Source organism: Poeciliopsis prolifica, unplaced genomic scaffold (genome assembly GCF_027474105.1).
Source record: "Poeciliopsis prolifica strain line A6 unplaced genomic scaffold, Auburn_PproV2 SCAFFOLD035, whole genome shotgun sequence".
NCBI classification, from domain to species: Eukaryota; Metazoa; Chordata; class Actinopteri; order Cyprinodontiformes; family Poeciliidae; genus Poeciliopsis; species Poeciliopsis prolifica.
The window spans coordinates 3,246,388-3,260,360 of record NW_026562410.1 but is presented as its reverse complement, the minus strand read 5'-3'; the positions used below and the strand labels follow the sequence as shown (position 1 = coordinate 3,260,360).

Genomic DNA, 13,973 nt, shown 5'->3' with positions numbered 1-13,973 from the left:
ACATTTCGATGCACTCATCCTGTTGTTCCTGTGCTGTGAACAGGAAAGCAAGTGATAGGAAGTGAAGTTAAACTAGAGCAGGGTTGCTTAACCTCTCACCATCACCACTGTGGTGAGGCTGCGGACACGCATCAGACTGTGATATGCCATCCGCTTGCCGTTTGATTAAAAGCTTTCACATCTAAGTGAAACATTAGTGACATTAAAGACTGAAGAAGACTAAATCTTAGCTGAAGTGGCTTAAAAACTTTGTGACTATTTCATCAGCACTTATGATACTGATGTAATTGAGAGAATGGTAGCAGAAATGATTGTGACAGATGCCGTTTGTTTTCAGCTTTTGCAACTCGCCCCAGGTAAAACAGCTGTCACTCAGCTCCAAAATGTTGAATGCCTTCAGTGCAACATCACAGCAGTGATTATAGTATTCACCAGCTCTATAAACACAGGCTGGGAGTGTTTGTTGTCGTCACCATTCTGTACTCGATAAATTACCAACTAGATAGCGCAGGAATTGTTGTAATCTAACTGTAGCTTTTGGATCGAAGGATGAAATTTAGACAGAATTCAGCTCATTAACTGAGCTGTGCTGACACTCCTAGTTGAAATGCACTGGCAGTTTTTCAAAATGTTTTGTGGAAGCAGAGAGAATTGAGAAATTGATGTGAATCACGTGCATGCAACTTTTCCTTAATAGGGACATGTACAAATCCAACCAAAAAAAAGGAAGTAAAATCTGGTAGTGCATGTGACGGTTTGCAGTGAAACCATAGTGAAAACAAGAAAACATTAAATGATACAAGAACATTCTGCAGCTACATTAATTCAGTGACCCTTTAATGCCATGCTAGCTCTGCTTTACAAAAAGACAAGAGACTTCTCAGATCTAAAACTGGAACTGTGTCAAAGGGGCTTCACAACCAAAGACAGCACAAAATGTAAAGCGGAAAGCCGTCCAGCTGTCACATCTCTGCACCTACAAAGTCTCACTTCCCACACATGGTTCATTTGGGAAGTAGATGTATGTTACCTTGCATACCGATGCATCACTGCGTGGAATGAAGGTGAACTTCTCGGCAGATCAAAACGTATTGATGCAGCAGCATGGACAAGATTGAAACTCTGATCAAAGAGCAGCAGCTTAAGGTGAGTCGAACGCTGCAGGGTCGCTTGGTTATGTTTAGGAATTTTGCAGTATTGGAGACACATTTTCTTGCTCGCTTGTCGTTCTCGATTCAATTTTGTGCAAAGGATTATCTGGAAAGAGAAGGAACATTCGATACACTTCGCCAAAGGGGTCTAGACTTGTTTAGGTTGTGCATTCCCAGCTCTGAGATGTCTCAGCTGATTTCCTTGAAGTGTTATTTAGACTTTGAAGCAGCCTGTTGTTAGGCTGAGATTTCCTCAGTCTCTTCTGCTCCCGTATATCATCATGAGTCACCCTGAACTCCCCGCTTTGGGTTCAGTTGCATCCCCCCTGCTGCTCGCTCGACATCGCAGGACTTGAAATATGAGCTGCCTTGTTTCCATCAAAGCCTGAGAGGTTGGCCAGACTACAGCAGGGCTCCTCATTAAATCTTACACTCATCACCACACACCTGCAGACTCGGTGATACTACCTCAGGCCCCTTTGAAGCAATGTGACGGTGATAGGATGATGAACGCGTCCACATTTGATCTGAGTGCAGTCTTGAGAGTGGAGAGTAGAATGAAGAAGAATTTAATTAGAAAAATGAGCTATGCAGATAAACAGGTGGCGATAATAGATTTAAACCAAGCTTTAGTCAAAGGAAATTTATTGAACATTGATTTTGAACTTCGTCTTTTAAGTCCAAAAAGATGTTTTATCAATTTGTAAGCTATGTGTATGGAATAAGAATAGACTGATGAGATCCTTACTTTATAATTACCTTGAGTAAATAAACCACTGATTCACTGTATTTTATAAAAAAATGTGTCATAATCACTCAGCTCCTGCTGTTGTCATTCTTTGTTGCGCTCAAGTCTATTTTTGCTAGATTTGAGCAGAAATAAAGACTTAACACTTATTAAATTTAGCTGTGGCTTTCAGTTGAGCTTTGCACAGATTATTCTACCTTTTTCCTGTTCTGCTTTTTATAAAGCAGCACCAGCAAAACTAGAAAAACTGCCTTTCCTGCAAAACAGCAGTGTGAATGCTGGAAGATAAAGCATTCATTTCAATTTTGATGAAACACCTGACATGAAGTAGAGATCCTAACAATGGCTAAGTGTAAAAATGGGTGCAATCATTAAAATAATGAGAATTTTACAAAAAAAAAACATCAAATCTAAACAGAAGTAGTGCTTCAAAGTGTCGTGTAGGTTCAAAGGGCAAAGTTAATGCCATTGCTTTTGAAACATTCAAGCTTCTTAGGCATCCATATGACATTATTTACAATTATCTAAAAGCTGAACTCTTAGAGGACATATTTTCCTTTGTTTTCAATATAAATAGTTAATTTATTGTTGGTGTTGCACCCAACCACTTCTACTAAAGGAGAAGATAGACTAACTTGCAGCTCACACCACACAGATTCTCAAAGATTGAGAGCAACCATATCTGGACCTCTGTATTTCCACCAGCAAAGACATGGCATCAACTCTATTGCGTGGTCATGTATAAAAGCAATAGAAAACTTTTCAGGGACAAGTAAATGAGTTGTGTTTTTATATTATACTTGTTTGTCCAGACTTTCAAGCGCTACCTTGAGCTAATGCCCATGTCACCCATAATTACTATTACATCTGGATTGTCTCATTCATTTTTGATTGAACAATGAATTATAAAACAAGTGAAATTATTAAAAAAGCATATAAAAGTTGAAAAAAGCAGCTGTTACAGCAAACACCTTATGAATGAGCTAAATGTTATAACGGGAGATTTATTCATACAAAAACGATTAATCAAATGCTCCTCCTGGATTGCATAAGGATTTCTTATGTAAGTGGAGCTGTTTTCTCACCTCAAAACTGAACGAAAGCCGTTGCTGGAACCGATTGGTCATCTTGTCTTTAGAACAGTGACTCAGTCCCTTCTCAGCACCGTTTGTTGCAGCCTCTAATTTTTCATCACTGCCTTTTTTCCCTTTTGTGTTGTTTGCACAGTCAGTCTCTAAGCACTGCTGTCATACTCTAAATCAGCCATTGTTCTGAAGCCACTGATTGGGCCTTGCAGTCGTCCGTGTTCTGCTAATTACTGCGATATTGTTCTACATACCGTCGATGTGATTTGGTCTTTAGGTGGCAACTGTGTCAAGTTTCCTCAGGAGTGGCAGCAGAGAGCATTGTTAGCTATTTATAGCAAGTCAAGGTGGATGGTTGTGAACAAACAACTTTCTCAGGTTTTTGACCTTTAGTCTAAAATTACCCACTGTTTTAGGCTATCCTTCAGTGTAGTTTGAAACTATAGCTTATAAGGATAACAGACTCAGGATCACTTATTTCTTTTTTCTACTGCTTTGTTACCGTCCTGGAAAGATGGAGGAAAATACAGCAGCAAAGAAATCTGTTGAATTCATTTTAATACATTTTAAACTCCTACTTATGTGTGGGCAAACACGACAGCAAAGAGCTGTGGTCTCAGTTCTCCATCTGTGCACATTCGCGGTCTGAAGCCACACATCAGTGAGTTTGTTGCTTCTGTAGCCAAATCGGAGTCACTGTGCTTCCTTAAAATCCCCGTTTCCAGGAGGTGCCACATGTGGTCAGTTCATGTGCAAACATTTTCACCACAGTTTTTATTTTTTTGGGGCTTAATCCGAAATGAGCCAAAGCCATGTTGAAAACTGAAGGATGTCACTGTGGTCTCTTGCGACCTCAAAGCAGTCGAGCAGCTGAAAATGATTCCAGCACTCACTCCTGACCCCTCCTGAATCTCTTCACATTGCCTCCTCTGCTTTTCCCCCTCTCATCTGGCTGAGTCATTCTCCTAATGGACACAAGTTTAGAAATTTTCCTCATTTCTTTTAAAACTCTACTTAATTTGTTAAGTAGAGTTCAGCTTTTGTCCAGTTTCTTCTTGTGCATGTGAATCATGACAGATGACTACCTCTTACTATTCTTTTAACTCAACTGTACAAAAGTGGTACATTGGGTGCATGAAATGTAAGTTATGCTAAGCAACAGACATAATTCGATTAGAATCTGATTCTACTGTTGTAATCACTTATTGTTTCATTCATAATCAAATTCTGTTTCTGAATCAGCGTTTTCCCCTCGGTACTCTGCCTAGCATGAGATGTATCATGTACAACATCATGTGAAATGCGCTGCGAGGAAGAAAAAACATCCTCCTTGTGTCAGTCAGTCAGTCCAGTGCCATCTCTTCTCATATCCTGAAACCAGGCATGCATGGGTGGAGTGAAAGGGCTGCCACATAATTTAGAGAAAGCCTGGGAAACTCCAGCAGAGATTTTGCTAATTTAGTTGCAGGGAACCACGTATTATACACTTTTTAAGATAATAACCCCACCTCGAATGGAAAGTTAGATTTTGTTTACATTATTGAAAAACTGAGGAAGAAATGGTGCTGTATGGTTCCATGTAATGTATTTCTAGAGCTACCATGCTCATTAAAGTTTTATTTTAATGAAAGCTTATTTTTGGATCTGGTAATAGATACAAAAATACCACACATTTAATGTTTTATGACAAACTTTAAAGCAACCACTCATTTCTTTATCTGAACTGCTATATTACAGCAGTATAATTTGTACTATCCTAAAGCTCCTCTTTTCTATGTCCTTGTTGCAGGAGCCTATTTCCATTCAGATCTACAGTTCTAAATAATGACAGGCCACCACCAGGTAACTGAGTGGCCGGCATAGTTAACTGGGTGTTGAGCATGCTGGTTACTACTCTCCAATGATAACACAATTATGTAGTCCCCTACTTATTTCCACTGCTCAGTTACCTGTGCAGGCCTGTCATTATTCAGATCAGTTGGCTTCGGAGTGGATATTCTCTCCTACGACAAGTATGTAGCCACTGCTGATGTGCAACAGTCTAAATTTTGGCACTAATACAGTGCTGTAGTATCTTGCTTCATATGTTGATGTATCTAAAAATGAAATCTATATGGGTTCATGTGAAGAAATTAAGCACTGTTGTGCATATTGGGGTGAAAGATGAACAATCCACAGTGTACTATAAAGCAAGTTAATTTTTGGCATGGTGTTATCCTTATCGATTACTTTATTTAGCTGAAAGTTCAATTCTCTGCATAGATGTAGTGAGCGCCCCCAGTCAGAGTAACTTACTCAAGGCAAGGCCAAATTCCCACTATATGTCAGTCACTCCAAGCTTTCAGCATGCCGACGTGAGGGAATCTTCACCAGTGCAGACAAAGCATCTTCACAGAGTAACAAGATATTAAGTTCAAGGTTCTTTATTTGAGTACATGAAATCTTCAGACCAGTCACATTTGAACTTTTGTGCAAAGTTCGATGAGTCAACACTTAAATGGAAAACCCCCCAAAAAACCAGACAGCGTGGAGCAAATTAATAATTTAAAAGTTCCTTCTGTAATGTTCCCCAGAAAAGGAGTCAAATTATCTTTTATTTTTTAAGATAAAGACTATTTCTCTGCTGAGAAATAGTCCTCAGGCCTCTGAGTGGTGAGGTGTTAAGACAATATGTGTGTTTGATTGTGGTCTCTTGTTTTTTTGTGAATGTTAGAAACTTCTAAGCGACAAAGGTGTTAAGACTGAAAGGAAAAATTTTAATATATTACTCAGAACTTGGTTGAGTAATTGTAAACTGTGACTACATTTTCTCGGACTGAGTTCGAGTAAGTAAGTCAGTAAGCAGCCCCTGCGTGTAAGCAGCGTCTGACCTGACAGGCTGAAAAAGTATTTGACTGATCTATTTATGAACTGAAACTGTGCACAAGCCCCGAAGTGAGGCCTTAGAGTAAAGTGCATAAGGAAAATATTTTATGAAGTCTCTCATTTACATCCACAGTGTTTGCCAGCTGACTTAATTATAATCTAGTATAACTATTTTTTATGAGTTTTTTTTTCCTCCAAGTTGCAAAATCTCTGCTGCAGCCTCGGTTTGATTCAAAAACAACTCTTAAACATAAAGGGTATACTTTGGCTCTGCTGAGAAACATGCCATTCTCAGTTTTTTTAGTGCAGCTAGAAGTGAAACATGTCACAACAGCATGGCTGCTTTGACAAGAAGTTTCACTTAAGACCTATGAAGCAACGGTACCTCAAGTAGGAAGTTCAACCTGCTGAATTATGTTTTAGCTCCTCCCTATGTGCCTGCAGCTTGTTTCATTTCATGTTCTGGGCTTTCACTACAGTATTACATAGTAAGCAGGATGCAGAAAAATGACAGTAATGTTCATCACTGTCAGTTGTGTTTTTATTGGGATTTTACTTGGTAAGGTAGGACAAAATTGTGAAGGAAAAAAAACACTTCTAAAATAAAACGCTGAAATGTTTGGTGTGCTGTATTCAGTCCCCTTTTTGTTGTAATTTCTCCACATCTGGGTTTTAGCATTTTGTCGACTAAACATATACATCTGCTGTGCAAATGAAGGGGACTCCAAATGGCCAAAAATAAGGATGACATTCAGAGGACTAAAGTGTGGCACTTGAATTACAAGATCTGACCAAGTTTGCATTCAAGTTACCCTTTGCAATATTGCAAACTCTGACATCGTGATTCCTCTTGCAGTTTGAAGTAGCATGTGGCGCTTCCATTCATCATACTTGTGATGAAACGTGGTAGTGGCAGAATCATAAAGGGATAATTTTCTTCAACACAAAAAGGTGAACTAGTCTGAGTTGATGGAAAGCGCCTACAAAAAACTTGAGAAAGGGGGAAAGGTTAAATGTCAAGCAGCAAATCAGCATTAAATATACAATCTATAACAGAATATCAGTGTGTTAGAGTGGCCCAGTCAAAGTATAGATCAAAAAGGTAAAGTCTAGACCAAGATCCAAATGAGAATTTGGAAAATGGATGTCCACAAATGCCAACACCCCAAAAGACAAGCAGCTCTGAGCACAGCAAAGAAGTGGTTCTGCAAAGTGTTAACTTGGGAAGCCTACATACATTTCAAGTAGTTTGTGGTTGTAGGTGTTGTTGCAGTTCATTGATATTGGGTTAATATTAAAGTTCAAAGTTCCCTTCATTCCTAGGAATATATTTTATAAGAATTAAAGAGCCTTATCCGTACAAAAAGGAACAAAAACAGCTCAGGGGGAACAATGGCTAATGTGTGTGCAGGCTGGCCTGGTAGGCTTAATCCACAGAGCAGCCTAATGGGTGTTAAAGGTACAAGGGAGGTACAGTAATCAGATTAATAACAGGGTCATTTAATCAAGTTCTCTACTAGTTCTTTCTCTCACTGTTTTTTACCTCGGCATGGTGAGCTTCTGTTCAGCCTCGTGAGATAAAAATATTCTTATTTTAATACCTTACTTTGACTAACTTTAACGCTACAGTTTAATGGAAATCAAACCAATCAAGATTTTTAGATTCTGCCGAAACCAGCTTTTCGCTTGAGATGGATTAACTTCGTCCAGGACGTTCGATTTTTGCGCTCTCCTTGCAAGAAAACCCCGTGCCATGTTGCGAAGAAGAAGCCAGTTTTTTGTGCTCATTGACAATGCTCTTTCTGTGAAAGCGGAAAAAGAAGAGGAGCGAAAGGAAGAGGAGCCCGCAGCGAGCGCTTTTGAGGAGTATCTGCAGACGCTCCTCCAGTTGAAGGCAACCAGTGCTGTAAGTGAGCGGAGGAGTGAGGAAGTTCTCATTTCAGACATATAGACTGCGCTCAAAGCTACTGTGGGTCTTCCAACTGAATCAATCTGATGTCTGTGGAGTTTTAATACCCCTTAGCTGGAACACTTTTAAGTAAATGTAGCTACTAATCGCAGCAGCAAAGATGCCTGTTGAATTGATTTTGATACATTTTAAACTCCTACTTATGTGTGGGCAAACACGACAGCAAAGAGCTGTGGTCTCAGTTCTCCATCTGACGTCCAAGGCGCCGACTTGGACGTCACGTCTCTCTGTGCTGCATAGGTAGGACGTTTGAAAGACACACAGGAAGTGTTACATGTACCAATGGAAGCTGCTCTTATGGTTTCTGACAAGCGGAGGTGTTGCTTCTATAAATACTTTGATAGCGTTCCGACATGAGATGTCCTCTCTGGACAAACCAGCTGCTCAGTCATGTGTGATCATTGGCCTCCAAATGTGTGTCATCTTGTCCTATTTTTCATTCAACTTTGCAAAAGGAAGTGCATTGCAGTCTAAAAACATACATTTTTGCCGTCTTTTTTTGTCATTAGTTTAGGAACACATTTGGAGTTTTATTTGGACTCAAAGCTTCAGAATTTAAGTGCGATAAAGTACCACATGTAAATCATGCAGCCGGTTCAGATGGTTTAGATCAGTAAAACAGCTAAATGTAGCTTTGCTAGATATAAGAGAGAGCTTTTAAATAATGATTTCATTTATTATTATTAAGAAAAGCTGCTTTAAACAACTTGGTCTTGTGTTGTTGCCAACTGTTGCAACAATTATGAAGTGTTTATATCTGAGGAAAAGTCTTTTCTTTCTCTTTTGGCTCAGTCTTCTTTGCAGAATTGTTTTAATTCAGTCAAATTGGAGAGTTTTTAAACAAGAATACTGACATTCTGAATGAACTAATCTTGGACTAATTTTAACAACCAGTTCTATCTTTTCCATTTATAGACAATGGCTTTCAGTGTGGGGTTCTGGAGTTTTACAAATGGTCTTGTAGTTTAATCCATATGGACAAATGACAATCACTTTGACTTCGCAACCATTTCTGTATTTTTCTTTTAGTTTTATTCTGTTTCTACAAATGTGGCAAATACATATATTCCACATACATGTATTATATGTAGTTTAATATTTTTACATAAAAAGTCAGTATCAATGATACAAAACAGATAAATAGAAGAAATCTTTAAGAGGAAAAAACCTTTTCTGATTTTCAGGGATTGACCATAAATAATAACAACAGATCGTAAGCCTCTAATAAGCGATATTAAAATTATCCATACCCTTAATTATTAGAATTTTACAAATAAATTCATGAACATGATGAGAAAATGTTTCTCAAGACTTTTTTATTTGTGCCTGATCATATTTCTTTGCATTTCTGTATTAAAAAAGCCATAATTTCTGCTGAGGTCACAGGACCAACCTCTTAACCAGAACTAAAATATCAGATGACATTTGCTGTGGACACTCATATGATCATCATCTGTTTTTATTTGTGCAAGTTTGCATCTTTTCCTGTGAATCCTCTCTGATACTGTTGCTGTACAGGGCCGCAGATGCTTTGTTTCAGACCCCGCTTTCTCGGACAAAGCTCGGTGTGTGTTCAAGAGGGGGCTTGGCATCTCCGTTAAATATTTGTTCTTGCTGCAAGACGCCCACCATCATGAAGCCCTGTGACCGCCTGCAGCAATCGGCTCATGTATGGCGAGCGGTACTGGTCGAGCAGACACAGCCTCGCTTTGAGTCCGTGAAGTGTGCGGTCAGGTCCGCTCTGTTGGTTCCTCCGTGTTCTTTGAGGTTATGAATAATTAGTGAAAGGACAAGTCCAGATTTTCCAACATTTTGTGTACTTTTTTTTCCCCACCAATGCCAGGAGGGCTTTTGCTGGAACAATTCAGCCGTTTGTTGGTTATTTTAATTGGTTGGACTCTCACAGCCCACTGAACAGATCTGGATGGCTGCTGTTTCTTTCTGTTCATTCTTATTACCTCTGCAGGTTTGGATTTATCAGCTAATGAGACTAAGTGACATATAAAGAATCAAACCTTTCGCACTACAGGGTCTTCCAAAACTCCTTTACCACATTACAATTCAAACTTGTATTGGTATGTTTTGCAATGGACTTAATTTGTGAAGGAAAATTATAGTTTTCATAGTTTTGTGTGAACAGAGTGTCTGAACATCCTTAAAAAAAATCTTAAATTAAGGGCCTAATTCATTTAAAAATGGAAGTTGGCCTTTAACATGTTGACCACAGGTCTTGAATTTTGTCTTGTCAGAACTGTTTCATATTGTCTATTCAGTGCATTTCATTTTCTTTCTTACGGGTCTTTTCTGTCAGTCGCACTCAGACATTTTCATTGCGTTCTGCGACCCGAGACAGTTTTGGTTACCAGTAACTCACTGCTCACATATCTTATCTAGCCGACTAGCTTGATAACTTTTTTGCGTCCATCTTGGGTAACTGCAAATTTATTCACCATTTGACTGGACAAAGTTTGCAGATTTATGTGGAGATAAATGTCTTAAATTCCCTTCATTGTGGTCTTTAAAAGTCTTACGTTTGAATGGGTGAAGCCTGGAGAAACCTGTAACCTCCACTTATATTCAGCCCTCCTGAAACAATAGTTTGTAGGAAACCAAGCCCTCCAGGATATTTCCCTTGCAAAATAGCTCAAGCTTAGTCAGATTGGTAGAACTTTGTATTTAAACATTACCTGTCAAGCATTGCCACAGATAGCTTAGATTTAGTTTTAGTTAGCAGTGTTTTTCAGCATGACTAACACAAACCCACCTACCAGTCTTTACTCTCCAGTCAATATGCTGAACAAATGAAAAAGAAAAAAAGGCTTCTTTTCTCATTGTTCTCCATCCAACTGAACATCTGTCTTCTCAAGCCCGCTGATCCCAGCGTTGTGTTTCTCTTTTCGCCCACTGACAGGAAGGGAAAAGTACTGAAGTCTCCACCATTCTCCTTCATAATATTCATCTAAAGTATCCTCCATGTTTCCCTTCCAGGTTCAGATCTGTTTATTTGGACTTTTCTTTCCCTATATGACTTTCGCAGCTCGAGGTCAGAAAACTGCAACATTATATTTGCGACCAACTTGCTAATTAATGAAATACTGCTTCGGTACATTTGCCTCTTCTCCAGTGTGCTAGTTTGCAATTTCCTGTTTGCGTTGTCAGTTTTCTACATTTTGTTAGCCAACAAGCAGCTCTGTTTCCCCCTCCTTTCTTGTCTTTTTAATAGCGTATTGATTTCAGCTGTGACCATCAGAGCAGCAAGGCGCCCTACGTGGAGCTGGCTATAACCTGTTAAATGAAGATGTCCCCAGAAATGTTTGCACCGGGAGTTTAAAATCAGTACATTTCTTTTACCATTATGCTGTAAATTCACTCTATTCCCTTTTATGATGTGGCGCAAGAGGGCCTTTACTGGCTCTATTTTCTTTCCATTTTTTTTCCATCAGCTTTGTTTTAGGATTTATAAAAAGAAATATCTAATATTAGATTAAATTTTTATGCGGATTTTTTTAAATGTTCAATTTGCAGTGAGACTCAGACATTTCTTTAAAAGTTGTCAGTATTTTTTGAGGTCTTTTATGTAAATATTTACATTTGAGGGTTTTTGTTTGACGACTTTACTCTCTACTGCCATGTGTGTTAGATAAGGGAATTACGACCACTGCGGGATTATTTCTACATTACACATCACTTTTTTCCTGTTAATAAATGAAGTAAACATGAAGGCTTATCTTTATATCCACCCTTAGATGAAGTTTTCATTACAAACCATACACTGAGCAGACTCACACACACTCACACGCACGCATGCATTCACACACTCTTTATGAGTTCTGTGTCTGTGCTGGACACTAATAAAGTTTCTCCTTATCCCCTTATGGCTGTGATTGTATAATTTGGACTGAACAGATTGCTAAATAATGTGCATTAGTTTAGATTAACCACTAGTCCGATGTTAACCTGCACCATAATCCCCAGCTCTCTGCTTAGGAGGGATTTTGCAGGGTCAGAAGACTGTTCCTATAAAACAAACATGCACTTGTTTTCATTTATTACCACCAATGGGGAATCTATGTATTCAGGAACTGATCAAATATCTTCTATTTTTGTCCCTTTTTTCTAATTTCCTGCATGCTGCTAAGTACTTGTTAGTCGCAAAGTTCTATTTATTTTCAGTTTATGTTCTACAACAATAGTTTGCGAAACACAGTGAGTTGGGGCTGTGGCCTGAAATAACAAGCTGAATGGTTCTGGAAGGGATCTCCTACATTGTTTATTCCTTGATCTGGGAACAAGCTTAGGCGTCAGAGGCTGGCAGATGAAAGAATGGAAGCAGGTAAAGGTCAGGACAGGGATTTATTAAGAGAGAAGGAAGAAAATTCCCTAGTTTCTGTGTGCAGGTTTAACCCTAATGCAGCCAACCATGACAGAGTTGGTAATAGTGTATAATTTGCATGCATGGTCCACGAGTGAACTTTGAGTAAAAGAGAAGTGTGTTCATTTTGCATTTGTAGTCAAAATATTTTTAACCACACACATCATTGGGACACTAGTGCTTTACATTTTCAGCTGGGGGATGCAGGTTTAAAAATAATAAAACAGAAATGTCACCCTATTATTTAAAGTAATAGTGGGACATAAAGTAATAGCAAGTTTGTAAGCAGTTAATATCTGATCTTTTACATATATACAGTTTGTAATGTAAACTAGTGGTTAATCTAAGGGTTTATATGTATATAAACCAATCAGTTTTTTTTTTTTTTTATTTTTTTCAGTTTAATGAAGATCTTATCAAGGTTAAAGACATATGTATTGTGGTATACCTGAGGATAATCATTTTTTTCTTGTGCTACATTAATTGAAACAAAACAATCAAATCTGGTGAAAATTAGAAAGAACAGGTTAGACAAAAAACACTACTTGCTGATTAAAGAGTGGTTGGTTATTTTATTCATTTTTTGTTATAATGTTATAATCATATGACCTGGAAATTCATTATATTGACAACAACGAAGCTTTTACATATATATAATGAAGGAAAACTTGATAATGCTCTCATGCTATCCTTGGCACTTTTTTTTTTATAGATTTTTGTTATTAGATCTGCTCCATCTGGTCATGGAGAGGTGATAGGCTTTGGATGGGTTTAAATACTTTACTGGCTGGAATGGCAGGAGTTTGATGTGATAAGGAGGGAGGCTGTAACAGTATACGCCACAATCACTTCTTATAATGTGTGTGTTTTCTTAACAGTCGCCTGCCTGAGAATCATAAATTATTAATCTGATGTTTCTAGCGCAGCTTGGAAATTGCGCCACTGATGGCTTTTCCATTTTACTCCAGCAAGAGCATCACCTCCCAGTGACTCATCACAACCTGAACAAGAAGCTTTGCACAATTGTTTTCTTTTTTTTTTTGGTTTGCTGTATAGTTTATTCAATTTTCACACTTTGGAGAGGTTTGCAAACTCAAAGAGGCTCCTGACCCCAACCATATGTAATCTCCTATTGAGTAATCCCGCCTCTTGTGTCATTCCGAGTCCTTTCAAGCTCCCTCCCTTTGTTTTGCTTCTCTCTCTCTCTCTCTCTCTCTTCCTCTCTGTCCTCTTCTCTCATCCCACTTATTCCACCTTACGCCTGATGGAGCATTAAGCCTGAACGCTACTGGCAGCCAGGGACTCATATTCATTCGGTTGTTGAGTGAACCAGCCAGGCTTTGGATCTTTCCCTTCACTCCCGTTTTTTTTTTTTTTTTTTCCTTTTACTCCTTCCAGAAAATCGGGAATTATTTGAACCGGCTCCTTTTTTACTGTGTGTGGAAGGTTGCAGGGTGGGGAGGGAGTCAGGAGACTTTGTTCCCAACCTCGGCACGCTCCTGCTGATCTGCACTTGCTCCCACTTGGGATACCCAGACAAAGGTCCCGCGGATGACCTCTCCAAACTAACTTTAGCTTTTCACCTCATTCACTCGGAGGGTGGTGAATTGAATGGGCATTTTCCAGAGTTTGGATGTTTCCACGCTGAGAGCCACCGGATAAGATGGTGCCCCTGCAGAAAAGGGTAATCTGAGAAATGTGTGTGGAGGAGGAGAGGAGGTCTTTATCGTGCATGATTTAGCTGCTCTGACGTGGGCTGCAAGTTGTCTTTTATTTTGTTCTG

The 13,973-nt window shown here is 38.9% G+C and overlaps 1 protein-coding gene across 1 annotated transcript in view; it reads left to right on the top strand.

Moving 5' to 3' along the window:
* The first annotated feature begins 7,400 nt into the window (after window positions 1-7,400).
* LOC129374127 (formin-binding protein 1) overlaps window positions 7,401-13,973 on the top strand; it is a 45,167-nt gene continuing 38,594 nt past the window's right edge. The window contains 1 exon segment of the mRNA XM_055052364.1: window positions 7,401-7,755. Within this exon segment, the coding sequence (XP_054908339.1) occupies window positions 7,603-7,755 (153 nt within the window). The 5' untranslated portion in view covers window positions 7,401-7,602.